At 55.3% G+C, this 16,493-nt stretch overlaps 1 protein-coding gene across 3 annotated transcripts in view; it reads right to left on the bottom strand.

Annotated features, from left to right (window-relative positions):
* Positions 1-12,354: 12,354 nt before the first annotated feature.
* The window catches only part of TTLL5 (tubulin tyrosine ligase like 5), a 137,445-nt gene continuing 133,306 nt past the window's right edge, over positions 12,355-16,493 (bottom strand). For 2 of the 3 annotated variants that reach the window (XM_075330067.1, XM_075330065.1), the window contains exons 22-30: positions 16,074-16,147; positions 15,890-15,996; positions 15,772-15,819; positions 15,441-15,701; positions 14,909-15,075; positions 13,094-13,182; positions 12,854-12,932; positions 12,688-12,779; positions 12,355-12,606 (exon numbers count right to left, since the gene is read on the bottom strand). In XM_075330067.1, the coding sequence (XP_075186182.1) occupies positions 12,390-12,606; positions 12,688-12,779; positions 12,854-12,932; positions 13,094-13,182; positions 14,909-15,075; positions 15,441-15,701; positions 15,772-15,819; positions 15,890-15,996; positions 16,074-16,147 (1,134 nt within the window). In that variant the 3' untranslated portion in view covers positions 12,355-12,389. The remainder of the gene's footprint in view (positions 12,607-12,687; positions 12,780-12,853; positions 12,933-13,093; positions 13,183-14,908; positions 15,076-15,440; positions 15,702-15,771; positions 15,820-15,889; positions 15,997-16,073; positions 16,148-16,493) is intronic. The other variant, XM_075330066.1, reaches the window with a different exon arrangement.

Below are 16,493 nucleotides of genomic sequence, written 5' to 3'. Positions count from 1 at the left end.
TCCAGGATAGACCACCACCAAGGAAGTCATCTTCGCTACAGGGATGTGCCAGTGTTTAATGATTCCAGCACTGAGATAGATGAACACTTGCAAAACTTTGCGATGCTAATGCGTATGCACCAGGTGCCCACAGATGAGTGGTCCAAATACCTGTGGACAAGCTTGCCGGTCCGGGCCCAGGAGGCTGTCCGATCACTTGGGCCTCAGGACTGCTTGGACTACGGAATTATTAAGGACACTTTGTTGGCCCTTTTTACCAAAACACCCGAGAGACATCGCACTAAGTTCCGGACTATGTCTCGCCAGGGTGTCTCGTACGTCGAATTTGGCAGTCAACTCCGACGACACTGTAATCGCTGGCTCGATGGACGGGCTGCCCACTCCGCTGCTGCCCTCCGTGATGTGATAGTGCTTGAACAGCTGCTGGTGCAGATGGACCCGGAAATCCGAGAATGGGTAGCTGACAGGAAGCCCGACACCCCAGAGCAAGCAGCGCGATTGGCTGACGAATTTACAGCCAACCGACCCAGCTGGAGGCCCAATAGGTCCCTCAACCATGGATCCAAGCGACCCCCAGACTCACGTGCTGGACTAACTCGTTACCCCACAGAAGCCCTAACAAGACAAAGGTTTACCAACAGGGTGGGTGACTTGTCTAACCCACGGCGCTGTTATACGTGTGGGCGCCTTGGACACATGGCCAAAGAGTGTCTACAAAACCGGGACCCCATGCCTGGAGCCCGTCTACCAGTCAACATATGCCGAGATGAACCAACGAGACCTGAGGAATGCTACTCCCGAGAAACACCAATAGCTAAGGAAGTGGTTTATCCAGTCCACACCCTACGGCAGGCCGGACACCGTACACCAGCTAACCTCCATCCCCACATCCAGACGGTCAAGGTCGGTGATATACAGGCTCAGGGACTTCGAGACTCGGGATCTTCCATCACCCTGGTCAGCCCAGATATTGTTCCCACAGAACATCATTTACCTGGCCGCCAAGTGACCATCATCCTTGCTGGGGGCCAGCGCTCGAACATCCCTCTGGCACGAGTGCAGTTGGACTGGGGAACTGACCAAGGAGAGGTTGAAGTGGGGCTCATGGACGGCCTCCCCACCCCTGTAATTTTGGGAAATGACCTAGGACAAGGACTATCCAGCCAGTTTGTCACCGCCATCACCCGCAGCCAAGCCAAACACCATCCTGGTGCAGGTCTTTCTTCCAGCCCATCAGAGGAGAACCCAACTCCTCAATCTTCAGCCTCCTCATCAGAGCCAACAAATGTGAGTACATCAGACCCAACTGTGGCCATTGATTGGGGGGAGATAGATCGTAAAGAGTTCAGGGAAGCTCAACTGTCAGACCCCACCTTAGAGCTTATCCGTAGTGCGGCAAGCCAACCTGGGGGAGGAAATCAGGGGGAGGTATATAGATGGGAAAAAGGCCTCTTATATCGGGAGAAGCCCGCATCCTGCCCAGAAAAACCCTGGACCCGTGTACATCAGCTTGTGGTACCCCAGCCATACCGACCCCAACTGTTGCGTTTAGCTCATGATGTTCCTGCGGCTGGGCACATGGGGACCAAAAAGACTCGGGCCCGCCTGCTGCGTAGTTTTTTCTGGCCAAGGGTCACTCAAGAAGTGCAAAAATACAGAGCCTCTTGCCCAGTGTGTCAGCGTATGGGGGGAGCCCCATGCCGTGCCCCACTTCAACCCATGCCCTTGATAGGAGAACCGTTCCAGAGAGTTGCCATTGATATAGTAGGCCCCTTAGCCATCCCCAGCCGCAGTGGAAAAAGATTCATCCTCACCCTGGTAGACTTTGCCATCCGTTACCCAGAAGCCGTTGCCTTAACCTCCATAGATGCAGAGCACGTGGCTCAAGCTCTACTGGACATCTTTAGCCGGGTAGGGTTTCCACAGGAAGTATTGACTGACCAGGGGGCACAGTTCCAAAGTGAACTGATTCACACCCTGTGGGAAAAACATGGAGTCCGCCCCATGCGCACAACCCCCTACCATCCTGAAACAAATGGATTGTGTGAGCGCTTCAACAAAACGCTCAAACAGCTCATTAGCCGATATGTGGAGTCCGAGGGGGGGGGGGCTGGGAGAAAAACTTGCAGCAGCTCCTTTTTGCTTACCGGGAGGTGCCGCAGGACTCCACTGGGTTCTCTCCCTTTGAATTGCTGTACGGCCGAAAAGTACGAGGGCCCCTAGAGCTGGTACGAGAGAGTTGGGAGGGCACCTTCCCCACAGAAGAGGTTCCCATACTGGACTATGTTCAAAAGTTTAGGGAAAGGATGAGGCACCTCATGGCGTTAGCCCATGGGAATTTAGAAGTGGCTCAGGAAAGGCAAAAACGATGTTATGACCGCACTGCCCGGCCCCGAGAATTTGCCTGTGGACAGAAGGTCCTAGTACTAGTACCGGTGCGGAAAAACAAGCTGCAAGCCATGTGGGCGGGTCCATTCACCATTACCAAGAAATGTGGCAATACTGACTACACCGTGGCCCTGGATCGAGCAGGTGTTCGTGAGCGTACCTACCACATCAATAGGCTAAAAGCTTATGAGGAACGAGAAGTCACCAATTTAGCAGTTTGCTGTCCAGAGTTAGATGATCCAGAGTTGGACCAGATCCCAGACCTATTAGTGGACTCCAAAAGGGAAATGGGGGTAAAAGATGTATCACTAGGGGAGCAGCTTTGTCCATCACAGAAGCGACAGATATCAGACATACTCGGAACATATGAAACCCTGTTCACAAGTCAGCCTGGTAGAACCCCCCTGGTCCAGCATCATGTCAATACAGGGGCAGCCACCCCACTAAGACAACCCGCCTACCGGGTGACCCCTCCTGTGTTGGCAATGATGAAGGCCGAGGTGGATGACATGTTAAATATGGGAGTCATAGTCCCCTCCCATAGCCCATGGGCTGCCAGTGTGGTATTGGTGCCAAAAAAGGACAAGAGTACTCGTTTCTGTGTGGACTATAGACGGCTCAATGAGGTCACGATTACAGATGCTTACCCCATGCCCCGGGTGGATGAACTACTAGATAGGTTAGGGGGGTCTCGGTTTATATCTACCCTCGATTTGAGCAAGGGATACTGGCAGATCCCACTCACAAAAGACGCTCAAGAGAAATCGGCCTTCATAACCCCTTTTGGCCTCTTTGAGTTTACCAGCATGCCTTTTGGGATGAAAAACGCCCCAGCCACCTTCCAGAGGATGGTAGACCATTTACTAGAGGGATGTCAGGGGTATGCCCAGGCCTATTTGGATGACATCGCTATCTTCAGCGACACTTGGGAAGAGCATCTTCAGCATGTGTCCCAGGTGCTGCAGAGGGTAGCCAAAGCCCAGCTCACCATCCGACCTGACAAATGCCAAATGGGGATGGCCGAAGTGCTATACCTGGGACATCGGGTGGGAAGTGGGTGCATTCGTCCCTAACCTGCAAAAGTAGAAGCCATTATCCAGTGGCCACGCCCGGTCAATCAAAAACAGGTCCGTGCATTTCTAGGAACCGCAAACTACTATCGAAAGTTTATCCCCAATTACAGTACCATAGCAAAACCGCTCACTGACCTCACAACCAAAAGATATGCCCGTAACCTTATCTGGACCACAGAATGTGAAACTGCGTTCCTCCAATTGAAAGACCGGCTAGCCCAAAGCCCAGTCTTGACTGCTCCTGACTTCCGTCGCAGATTCATTGTCCAAACAGACGCATCGGACACAGGACTAGGACCTGTACTTAGCCAAGTGGGGGACAACGGTGAGGAACATCCGATAGCTTACCTCTCCCGGAAACTGTTGGACCGAGAGAGGGCTTATGCCACCATAGAAAAAGAATGCCTGGCCATAGTCTGGGCCCTAAAAAAATTGCAGCCCTACCTCTATTGCAATGAGTTCACAGTCCTCACTGACCACAATCCATTGAGTTGGCTAAATCGCACTGCCGGGGACAACGGACGCTTGCTCAGGTGGAGTCTGGCATTACAATCTTACAATTTTTCCATCTCCCATAAACAAGGCAAGAACCATGGAAATGCGGATTGGCTTTCCCGACAAGAGGAGAAGGATGATCGGAAGCCTATCATGTCTGGCTAATATTAAGAAGGGGGAGGAATGTGACGACATGGACTCTCATGGGTTAACGTTTCTTAAAATCCAGCCAGACAGCATGATAGATTGTCTATAGATGGGGGAGAAGTCCCTCATTGTTTTTACAAGACTCTTGTTGACTCAATGTAATTGTGTTGGCCACTGAAAGCTAGACTATTGTTCTCCAGACATTTCCAGTAACCATTGTATTGTAGTTGTGTATTGATAATGTAATTACCTTAGTAGCCATTGTCTAGTCAGTGGCTCCCAGTTTACATGTACACCCTCAGCCTTTCTAAGCACATCATTTAAATGAACATTGTCCATGCAGCTTGAAATTCCTCCAATGGGAGAAGCAATCTTGTCCAACCAATCGATGAGGACGCAGTGTGCCCAGAGGGAGGGCTGTGGCTATAAAAAGGACTTCTTTAAGCCACCAGTGGTTGTTGATGGTTGATGGATTCAGTCTAAGCTCTTTGGAGCTGACTGGAGGATCAGGACATCTTATGGCTTCAATCTAGGGACTCCGGATCCGGTTGGAGACCATATCCACAGCCTAGGGATTTCGACTCCGGCTGCCAGGATTGTAACATCAAACCAGGACTACCTAAGGAGGACACGCAGGTTGGGACAGTTCAGTCACCTGTTACAGACTTTGTAGACCTCAGACAGCTTGGAACCTGTGAGGCATGGACATTCTAAATCCCTGGTGAGCCAGCGGAAGGGTGAGACTCTGTTGCCTGTTACATTTGTGTGTTTTGCTGGTTATGTGTTATGTGCCGTTAATTGTTTGGGGATCCAATAAAGTCTAATTATTGTGGTTCCCTCACCCTGTGTTGTCTGAGTAGTGTTACGCCCACGGTTAGGGAGGCCGGCGTTCAGTTGGGATGAGCCCTGAGCCACGCTGTCTTTCTAAAGGTGGCGGGTTTTAGTGGACGAGAGCGCCCACTGAGCCCCGTGTCTCCACAGGGGGCGCTGTACAGGATCTGTCACTTTGGGGGGGGCGCTCTACAGGACCTGTCACTATGGGGGGGGCGCAGTACAGGACCTGTCACTATGGGGGGGGGCACTGTACAGGACCTGTCACTATGGGGGGGGCACTGTACAGGACCTGTCACTATGGGGAGGGGCGCGCTGTACAGGACCTGTCACTTTGGGGAGGGCGCTGTACAGGACCTGTCACTATGGGGAGGGCGCTGTACAGGACCTGTCACTATGGGGGGGGGCTGTACAGGACCTGTCACTATGGGGGGGCGCTGTACAGGACCTGTCACTTTGGGGAGGGCGCTGTACAGGACCTGTCACTATGGGGAGGGCGCTGTACAGGACCTGTCATTATGGGGAGTGCGCTGTATAGGACCCGTCACTATAGGGGGGGGAACCTGTACAGGACCTGTCACTATGGGAGGGGGCGCTGTACAGGACCGGTCACTATGGGGGGGGCACAGAACAGGACCTGTCACTATGGGGGGGCGCTGTACAGGACCTGTCACTCTGTGGGGGGGGGCGCTGTACAGGACCTGTCACTATGGGGGGGAGGGGGGCGCTGTATAGGACCTGTCACTATGAGGGGGCGCTGTACAGGACCTGTCACTATGGGGGGGGGCGCTGTACAGGACCTGTCACTATGGGGAGGGTGCTGTACAGGACCTGTCACTATGGGGGGGCGCTGTACAGGACCTGTCACTATGAGGTGGCGCTGTACAGGACCTGTCACTATGGGGAGGGCACTGTACAGGACCTGTCACTATGCGGGGGGCGCAGTACAGGACCTGTCACTATGGGGAGGGTGCTCTACAGGATCTGTCACTCTGGGGGGGGGGGGCGCTGTACAGGACCTGTCACTATGGGGGGGGCGCTGTACAGGACCTGTCACTATGGGGAGGGCGCTGTACAGGACCTGTCACTATGGGGAGGGCGCTGTACAGGACCTGTCACTATGGGGTGGCGGCACTGTACAGGACCTGTCACTCTGGGGGGGGGGGCACTGTACAGGACCTGTCACTATGGGGGGGGGCACTGTACAGGACCTGTCACTATGGGGGGGGGGCGCTGTACAGGACCTGTCAGTATGGGGAGGGCGCTGTACAGGACATGTCATTATGGGGAGGGCGCTGTACAGGACCTGTCACTATAGGGGGGGGAACCTGTACAGGACCTGTCACTATGGGAGGGGGCGCTGTACAGGACCTGTCACTATGGGGGGGCGCTGTACAGGACCTGTCACTATGGGGGGGCACTGTACAGGACCTGTCACTCTGGGGGGTGGGCGCTGTACAGGACCTGGCACTTTGGGGGGGGGCGCTGTACAGGACCTGTCACTCTGTTGGGCCGCTGTACAGGACCTGTAACTCTGGGGGGGGGCGCTGTACAGGACCTGTCACTATACGGGGGGCGCTGTATAGGACCTGTCACTATGAGGAGGGTGCTGTACAGGACCCGTCATTCGGGGGGGGGGCACTGTACAGGACCTGTCACTATGGGGAGGGCGCTGTACAGGACCTGTCATGGGAAGGGCGCTGTACAGGACCTGTCACTATGGAAGGGGGGCGCTGCACAGGACCTGTCACTATGTGGAGGGAGCTGTACAGGATCTGTAACTATGAGGGGGGCGCTGTACAGGATCTGTCACCATGGGGGGGCGCTGTACAGGACCTGTCACTATGGGAGGGGCGCTATACAGGACCTATCACTATGGGGGGGGGCGCTGTACAGGACCTGTCACTATGGGGGGGGCGCTGTACAGGACCTGTCACTATAGGGGGGGCGCTGTCCAGGACCTATCACTATGGGGGGCGCTGTACAAGACCTGTCACTATGGGGGGGGCGCTGTACAGGACCTGTCACTATAGGGGGGGCGCTGTCCAGGACCTATCACTATGGGGGGCGCTGTACAAGACCTGTCACTATGGGGAGGGCGCTGTACAGGACCTGTCACTATGGGGGGGCGCTGTACAGGACCTATCACTATGGGGAGGCTGTACAGGACCTGTCACTATGGGGGGGCGCTGTACAGGACCTGTCACTATGGGGAGGGCGCTGTAAAGGACCCATCACTATGGGGGGGACGCGCTGTACAGGACCTATCACTATGGGGGGGCGCTGTACAGGACCTATCACTATGGGGGGGGCGCTGTACAGGACCTATCACTATGGGGGGGGCGCTGTACAGGACCTATCACTATGGGGGGGCGCTGTACAGGACCTATCACTATGGGGGGCGCTGTACAGGACCTATCACTATGGGGGGGGCGCTGTACAGGACCTATCACTATGGGGGGGCGCTGTACAGGACCTGTCACTATGGAGAGAGCGCTCTACAGGACCTGTTACTATGGGGAGTGTGCTGTACAGGACCGGTCATACAGGACCTATCACTATGGGGGTCGCTGTACAGGACCTGTCACTATGGGGGGGGGGGGGCGCTGTACAGGACCTGTCACTATGGGGGGGGGGCGCTGTACAGGACCTGTCACTATGGGGTCTCTTCAGAAATTGATGTGGAGGAAGTATACTACCCTGTCCAGAGGTAGCAGTGAAGTGGAGGACATCCAGGGCCCTGTGCATAGGTAGCACTGATATGGAGGACATCCAGGGCCCTGTGAAGAGGTGGCACTGATGTGGAGGACATCCAGGGCCCTGTGCATAGGTAGCACTGATATGGAGGACATCCAGGCTCCTGTGCAGAGGTGGCACTGATGTGGAGGACATCCAGGGCCCTGTGCATAGGTAGCACTGATATGGAGGACATCCAGGGCCCTGTGCAGAGGTGGCACTGATGTGGAGGACATCCAGGGCCCTGTGCAGAGGTAGCACTGATGTGGAGGACATCCAGGGCCCTGTGAAGAGGTGGCACTGATGTGGAGGACATCCAGGGCCCTGTGCATAGGTAGCACTGATATGGAGGACATCCAGGGCCCTGTGCAGAGGTGGCACTGATGTGGAGGACATCCAGGGCCCTGTGCAGAGGTAGCACTGATATGGAGGACATCCAGGGCCCTGTGAAGAGGTGGCATTGATATGGTGGACATCCAGGGCCCTGTGCAGAGGTGGCACTGATGTGGAGGACATCCAGGGCCCTGTGAAGAGGTGGCACTGATGTGGAGGACATCCAGGGCCCTGTGCAGAGGTGGCACTGATGTGGAGGACATCCAGGGCCCTGTGCAGAGGTAGCACTGATGTGGAGGACATCCAGGGCCCTGTGCAGAGGTGGCACTGATGTGGAGGACATCCAGGGCCCTGTGAAGAGGTGGCACTGATGTGGAGGACATCTATGGCCCTGTGCATAGGAAGCACTGATGTGGAGGACATCCAGGGCCCTGTGCAGAGGTAGCACTGATATGGAGGACATCCAGGGCCCTGTGCATAGGTGGCACTGATATGGTGGACATCCAGGGCCCTGTGCAGAGGTGGCACTGATGTGGAGGACATCCAGGGCCCTGTGCATAGGTGGCACTGATGTGGAGGACATCCAGGGCCCTGTGCAGAGGTAGCACTGATATGGAGGACATCCAGGGCCCTGTGAAGAGGTGGCACTGATGTGGAGGACATCCAGGGCCCTGTGAAGAGGTGGCACTGATGTGGAGGACATCCAGGGCCCTGTGAAGAGGTGGCACTGATGTGGAGGACATCCAGGCTCCTGTGCATAGGTAGCACTGATATGGAGGACATCCAGGCCCCTGTGAAGAGGTGGCACTGATGTGGAGGACATCCAGGCTCCTGTGCATAGGTAGCACTGATATGGAGGACATCCAGGGCCCTGTGAAGAGGTGGCACTGATGTGGAGGACATCCAGGGCCCTGTGCATAGGTGGCACTGATATGGAGGACATCCAGGGCCCTGTGCAGAGGTAGCACTGATATGGAGGATATCCAGGGCCCTGTGCATAGGTAGCACTGATATGGAGAACATCCAGGCCCCTGTGCATAGGTAGCACTGATATGGAGGACATCCAGGGCCCTGTGCAGAGGTAGCACTGATATGGAGGACATCCAGGGCCCTGTGCAGAGGTAGCACTGATATGGAGGATATCCAGGGCCCTGTGCATAGGTAGCACTGATATGGAGGACATCCAGGCCCCTGTGCATAGGTAGCACTGATATGGAGGACATCCAGGGCCCTGTGCAGAGGTAGCACTGATATGGAGGACATCCAGGGCCCTGTGCAGAGGTGGCACTGATATGGAGGACATCCAGGGCCCTGTGCAGAGGTGGCACTGATATGGAGGACATCCAGGGCCCTGTGCAGAGGTAGCACTGATATGGAGGACATCCAGGGCCCTGTGCATAGGTGGCACTGATGTGGAGGACATCCAGGGCCCTGTGCATAGGTAGCATTGATGTGGAGGACATCCAGGGCCCTGTGCAGAGGTGGCACTGATATGGTGGACATCCAGGGCCCTGTGCAGAGGTGGCACTGATGTGAAGGACATCCAGGGCCCTGTGCATAGGTGGCACTGATGTGGAGGACATCCAGGGCCCTGTGAAGAGGTGGCACTGATATGGAGGACGTCCAGGGCCCTGTGCAGAGGTAGCACTGATATGGAGGACATCCAGGGCCCTGTGAAGAGGTGGCATTGATATGGAGGACATCCAGGGCCCTGTGCATAGGTGGCACTGATGTGGAGGACATCCAGGGCCCTGTGCATAGGTAGCACTAATATGGAGGACATCCAGGGCCCTGTGAAGAGGTGGCACTGATGTGGAGGACATCCAGGGCCCTGTGAAGAGGTGGCACTGATGTGGAGGACATCCAGGCTCCTGTGCATAGGTAGCACTGATATGGAGGACATCCAGGGCCCTGTGCAGAGGTAGCACTGATATGGAGGACATCCAGGGCCCTGTGAAGAGCTGGCACTGATATGGAGGACATCCAGGGCCCTGTGAAGAGGTGGCACTGATATGGAGGACGTCCAGGGCCCTGTGCAGAGGTAGCACTGATATGGAGGACATCCAGGGCCCTGTGCATAGGTAGCACTGATGTGGAGGACATCCAGGGCCCTGTGAAGAGGTGGCATTGATATGGAGGACATCCAGGGCCCTGTGCATAGGTGGCACTGATGTGGAGGACATCCAGGGCCCTGTGCAGAGGTGGCACTGATGTGGAGGACATCCAGGGCCCTGTGCATAGGTGGCACTGATATGGAGGACATCCAGGGCCCTGTGCAGAGGTGGCACTGATGTGGAGGACATCCAGGGCCCTGTGAAAAAGGTGGCACTGATATGGAGGACATCCAGGGCCCTGTGCATAGGTGGCACTGATGTGGAGGACATCCAGGGCCCTGTGCAGAGGTGGCACTGATGTGGAGGACATCCAGGGCCCTGTGCAGAGGTAGCACTGATATGGAGGACATCCAGGGCCCTGTGCAGAGGTGGCACTGATGTGGAGGACATCCAGGGCCCTGTGCATAGGTAGCACTGATGTGGAGGACATCCAGGGCCCTGTGCAGAGGTGGCACTGATATGGAGGACATCCAGGGCCCTGTGAAGAGGTGGCACTGATGTGGAGGACATCTATGGTCCTGTGCATAGGAAGCACTGATGTGGAGGACATCCAGGGCCCTGTGCATAGGTGGCACTGATGTGGAGGACATCCAGGGCCCTGTGCAGAGGTGGCACTGATGTGGAGGACATCCAGGGCCCTGTGCATAGGTGGCACTGATGTGGAGGACATCCAGGGCCCTGTGCATCGGTGGCACTGATATGGAGGACATCCAGGGCCCTGTGCATAGGTGGCACTGATATGGAGGACATCCAGGGCCCTGTGCATAGGTGGCACTGATATGGAGGACATCCAGGGCCCTGTGCATAGGTGGCACTGATATGGAGGACGTCCAGGGCCCTGTGCAGAGGTAGCACTGATATGGAGGACATCCAGGGCCCTGTGCAGAGGTGGCACTGATATGGAGGACATCCAGGGCCCTGTGCAGAGGTGGCACTGATATGGAGGACATCCAGGGCCCTGTGCAGAGGTAGCACTGATATGAAGGACATCCAAGACTAATGGTGCTCTCGGCCCTATCCCACCGAGTTTCTCTCCACTGGTGCAATCAGTCCAGCCCTGCCTCTTATGCCTCCACCGCTGCTCTTGGCCCAGCCCCAATCCATCTTTCTCCTCCAAACCTTTCGCCCCTGCCCCACTTTGTATTCTTCTGCTGGAGATATCAATCCTGCCCCAATTAGTCTTCCTCCACTGACTATCTCAGCCCTGCCTGCTTAGTCTTTCTTCCCCGACACTCTCGACTTTATCCCGCCTCGTCTTCCTCCGCGCGTGCCTTGCCTTACACTGCTGGTGTTCTCAGCCCTGTCCCGCCTTCCTCTGCTGGTGCTCTCGGCCTTGCATCGCTTCGTCTTCCTCCTCCTGTGCGCTTGGCCTTGCTTTTCCTCGGCTGCACTCCTCCTAGTCGTCCTCCTCTGGCTACTCGGCCCTGTTCTTCGTCTTCTGGCGCACTCAGCCCTGCTCTTCCTTCTCCAGCTGCCTTTACCACGCTTGTCTTCGACTTCCTCCTACAGCGCACTTAACCCTGCTCTCCCTCATCTTCCTCCTCTGGCCCTTGTCTTTCTCCTTCGATATGCTTGACCCTATTCGTTCTCCTCCAGTACTCACGGTTGTGTTTTTCCTCATCTTTCTCCTCTGACACTCTCGGCCCTGCTCTTCCTCATCTTTCTCCTCTGGCCCTCTTCTTTTTCTTCTTTCCTGGCCTTCATCGATTTCCTTCTTTGGCGTGCTACACCCTTCCCTTCCTCCTTTGGTGCGCTGGTCGGCCCTGCTCTTGTCTGGTCTTCCTTCTCTGGCGTGCTCGGCCCTGCTCTTCGTCTTCCTTCTTTGGCGTGCTCGGCCCTGCTCTTGTCTTCCTTCTTTGGCGGGCTCAGCTCTTCCTTGTCTTCCTTCTTTGGCGTGCTCTAGTCTTCTCTTCCTCCTCCACTGCTCGGCTCAGCCCTTTCACGTCAAAGCTACTGTAGTAGACACAGATCTACTCTACTCGCCGCTCACATCAGGGTGTGACCCCAGGGAGCCTCAAAGCTTTTGCTGGTCCAGGGTTGTTTGTGGCACAGCAGAGCATTGCACTATTGGCGGCATCTCTTCCTGGCTTGACTATGGCACTGCGCCTTACCGCGGGTGGCTCCTGTATATTATAGATGCCTGCCCCTCCCCACCCTGCGAGAATGACGACAGCACGCCATGTGAATTACATTTTTTTCACTTCTGTAAATTAAAAATACAAAAATAAAACTGTACATTCTGTAGCCATGGGGGAGGGGATAGAAGTGGTGGTTACGTCGGGCAGACCACCCTCCTCTTCTGCACTGCGCTGGTCGTCTTGGTTGGAGCGATTGGTGGTTTGGACCTGGCAAACATAATCTGGGTCCCATCAGAAAGGCCTGCTGGTCCGATGCTTGTGAAAGAGGTCCGACTGTTAAGGAGGAGCGCAGCTCCGGGGTCCACACAGAGTACGGTACCAGGATTCTTCTGCCTGTCTGATGCCACCACCCTACAGAAGGCACGGGTACTTATCATTTATATGTCAGTGTGCTCTATGCCCATCCCCCAACACAAGACACATCATACGTACCGGAGTGGGCGGGGTGCACACAGCTTTCTGGCTCCAGCCATCGGCGTAGACGGTGGAGCTGGCTTGAGGCTGCCATGCTGAATGTCTGAAGGCTGAGGAGAAGGACAGGTCACAGGTGGCACATGGAGGAGGAGCTGGAAATGAATGGCGTCTGGGGTGGACTAACCTTCTCCGGGTCATGGTTCCGCTCTGATGAGACCAGGAAGGTGCTGGTGCCGGTGGAGGGGAGCGCTGCACCGTCACTGCTGCACAAGACAATGGGAGATGCATATGACTTGTGCACCACTCTCGGTGTGGACGGAAGGCGGCAGGTTATGACGTGTGGCCCCAGACTGCGGCTGACATGGCCAGTGGTCAGCACCTTGTGTGAGCGGGGGCTTCAGCCACGTCCGCAGCCATCACTCACCTGTGTTTTTCCTCTGTGTGAACAGCTCTTGCCAGGCGGAGTCCTGCTCTGGAGGAAGCGGGGCTACTGCTAATGTTCATGCGGGACAGCTGAGGAGGAGGAGAGCGAGCGTCAGACCCCGTACAAAGTGGCCACAGGGGGAGCTGTAACCTCACGTAATATCCACTCCAAAGAGAAAGACCTGGAACATTAGCGCCATCTATTCTATGTAACAACAGTCCTTATCCACCCTTTACCGAGACTTGCCACGTGACTGCAATAGGCACACAAATCATAAAGGGATTCTGTCAGCAGAATGATGTAGGGGCTGAGACCCTGATTTCAGTGATGTGTCACTTAGGCTGTGTTTCAATACAATCAGTGTTTTATCAGCAGGTTATCACTGCCGGACTAGCTACCATGTGCCTCCTAGTCCAACCTTACTGTCAATACACAATGTACACAGACAGCTGCAAAGCAGAGTTGTGGGCATGGTAAGCTACACATCGCAGGAATCAGGGTCTCTGCAGTATGCTGCTCTCAGCACAACCCTCCGCCTCACCACAAACCTTAATCCAGACGGAGACTGGAAAAAGATATATGGCACAAGGAAGGACGCCGCTGCTCATGAATGTGACAAGCAGGAGTTGCCCGTCCACAGTTCCCAACTGAGACCACTTTTTGTTTATTTAGTTTTCTTATATAGCGCCACCATATTCCTCAGCGCAGTACAGACATCATTACTGTCCCCATTGGGGCTCAAAATCGATATTTCCCATCAGTCTTTGGAGAGTGAAAGGCAGTGCAGTGCCCAGAGGAAACCACAAACCTGGAGAGATGTCCTTGACTGGATCTGAAGTCAACCCCAGCGGTGTGACGAAGCCCCAGCGGTGTGACGAAGCCCCAGCGGTGTGACGAAGCCCCAGCGGTGTGACGAAGCCCCAGCGGTGTGACGAAGCCCCAGCGGTGTGAAGAAGCCCCAGCGGTGTGAAGAAGCCCCAGCGGTGTGACGCCCCAGTGGTGTGAAGCCCCAGCGGTGTGAGGCTCAGTGGTGTGAGGCTCAGTGGTGTGACGCCCCAGTGGTGTGAGGCTCAGAGGTGTGACGCCCCAGTGGTGTGACGCCCCAGCGGTGTGATGCCCCAGCGGTGTGATGGCTCAGTGGTGTGACGCCCCAGCGGTGCGAGGCTCAGTGGTGTGACGCCCCAGTGGTGTGACACCCCAGTGGTGTGACGCCCCACGGACGACTTTTTTGGAGCTGGGTGAAATGGACGAGGCAACATTTTACCACAGCCTCGCATCACGCAAATATTTTATCACTTTTCAAAGTTTTTTACACCACAATTCTGACGTAAAAGCTGTGATGGCCTCTATTTGCAGACATGTGATGGCCTCTATTTGCAGACATGTGATGGCCTCTATTTGCAGACATGTGATGGCCTCTATTTGCAGACATGATTCAAGGTGTTTGCCCCTCATCAGTGTAAAGCAGGAGGTCTGATTGGCTGGGTGAGGGGTGACAGGAGTCAGACACTTTTAGGCCATACCTAGCCTCTTCTCTCCTAAGTCATGTGGCAAGGCTCCTCTAGCTTTTGGACTTTTAGGAGAGGTGGTGCTAGAGTTTTACTCCTCACCTGGAGAGGCAATTTGCATATTGAGTTTCCCAGAGGAGCATTGCACGGCCTATAAGTCTCCTTACACCGGCCTTGTGCTCTCCACAAGGAGAGACATGCTCCGTATTCAGCCACATGTACTGTTCTGGGCTTGAATAGGATATAACATGGCAGTGGAAGGGTTAAGTCAGCAGCGGGCCCAATAACACTGGGTTGCATGGCGTACCTGCGGAGTCAGCTGTCTCAGGTGACTGGCGCTCGAGGGACTTGCCTGTCTCTCCGCCAGACGCTGCAATGATGCAGTCACTGCTCCCACATTATAGGGGTCTTCAGGCTCTCTCACTGCCCCTGCGGATCGGCTTCGAGTCCTCATGACATGTGGCTGCGCAATGGCTACATAAAAGGTGTACAAAATACACAACAGATCAGGACCTTCACAGAAGGAGCTCATCTCACCGACTTGCAGCAGTCCCTGGCGAGATGGAAAGGGCGAGGCAGCGTGTAGCATCAAGGCCACAAAATACACTCCAGCGCGGTCCTCGGGGAGCCCGCCAGGAATAAGACCACCCGTCCCAACGCCTTGTTATGAGTGATCACATAACCTTCTGCTCATGACTCTCATTTTTAATATTTGTGAATAAAGAATACAGTTTTATGGACTACTCCCCGAGGACCGCGCTGGATTATCTTTTTTGGACTTGATGAAGGACTCCTTGAAGTGGAGGCATGACACATGAGGACGGCTCAGGGGCGAGTACCTGTCCAGGTGGAGCCGGCCCGGCTCAGGCGCTGACTGTAGATCTGAGCTGCACTATGGAATGAAGAGGATAACCCCAGCCGGCAGGACGGAGAGCGCGGCACTCTGCAGTCAGACTGTGCCGATGGAGAAGGAGCGTTCAGAAGGCTCCAGGCGGATGGAGGACGGGACCTGTTCTTACACATCGAGACACCAAGTGCTGAACTAGCCTCCGATGAGGAGCAGACCAGGGAGGGACGAGAATCTGAAGATAGCGGCAAGACTGTGGACAGGAAAGAACAATCAGAAGAAAGGAAGGACACAGAGGGAAGAAATGGCCTGAAAGCACTGACCTTCCTGTGGAGCACATGATCCTGGGGCCTCAGGAGCCGTCAGCAAATCTGAAGAGGACACATGATGAGAAGTCAGCGGGGTGCAAGGCACAGCTATGCGCCCACTACGGTCACTCACCCGCCTGTGGACCTCCAGCCTCCACGCAGGGGGGGGGGCCCAGGAAAATGCTGGCAGATTTATTCTTGTGGGTGTAAAAGGTCAGAACTTCCTCCAGCTGACGTTCACTAAAAACCAGACACAAGGGCTCAGTTGCCGCACAGGTGGGGGGAAAGACATGGCGATTTGGAATTCGATGCCTTACCTAGCCTCTGCCAGAAAGAGCTGAAAATATGTCTCATTGACCCCCAAATCCTCCCCACTGAGCACAAGCGTCTCCTGGGAAAACAATGAGCGAGAGTCATATAATGTAATGGGCAGGAAAAGATCATGTGCAGCCCTCAACATTGACATTGCACCACCAAGAAGTGGTGCATCGATGGTGGTCACAGGGGGAGCGGCCACTGATCTACTGACGACGGGAATCGCAGGAGGGAACGACCACTGATCTACTGACGACGGGATTCGCAGGACGCAACCACTGATCTACTGATGACGGGAATCGCAGGAGGGAGCATCCACTGATCTACTGACGACTGGAATCACAGGAGGACGCGGCCATTGATCTACTGACGATGGGAATCGCAGGAGGACGCGGCCATTGATTGACTGACAATGGGAATCA

The sequence above is a fragment of the Anomaloglossus baeobatrachus genome, chromosome 12 (genome assembly GCF_048569485.1).
Source record: "Anomaloglossus baeobatrachus isolate aAnoBae1 chromosome 12, aAnoBae1.hap1, whole genome shotgun sequence".
Taxonomy (NCBI): Eukaryota; Metazoa; Chordata; class Amphibia; order Anura; family Aromobatidae; genus Anomaloglossus; species Anomaloglossus baeobatrachus.
This window is presented reverse-complemented; position numbering and strand designations above follow the sequence as displayed.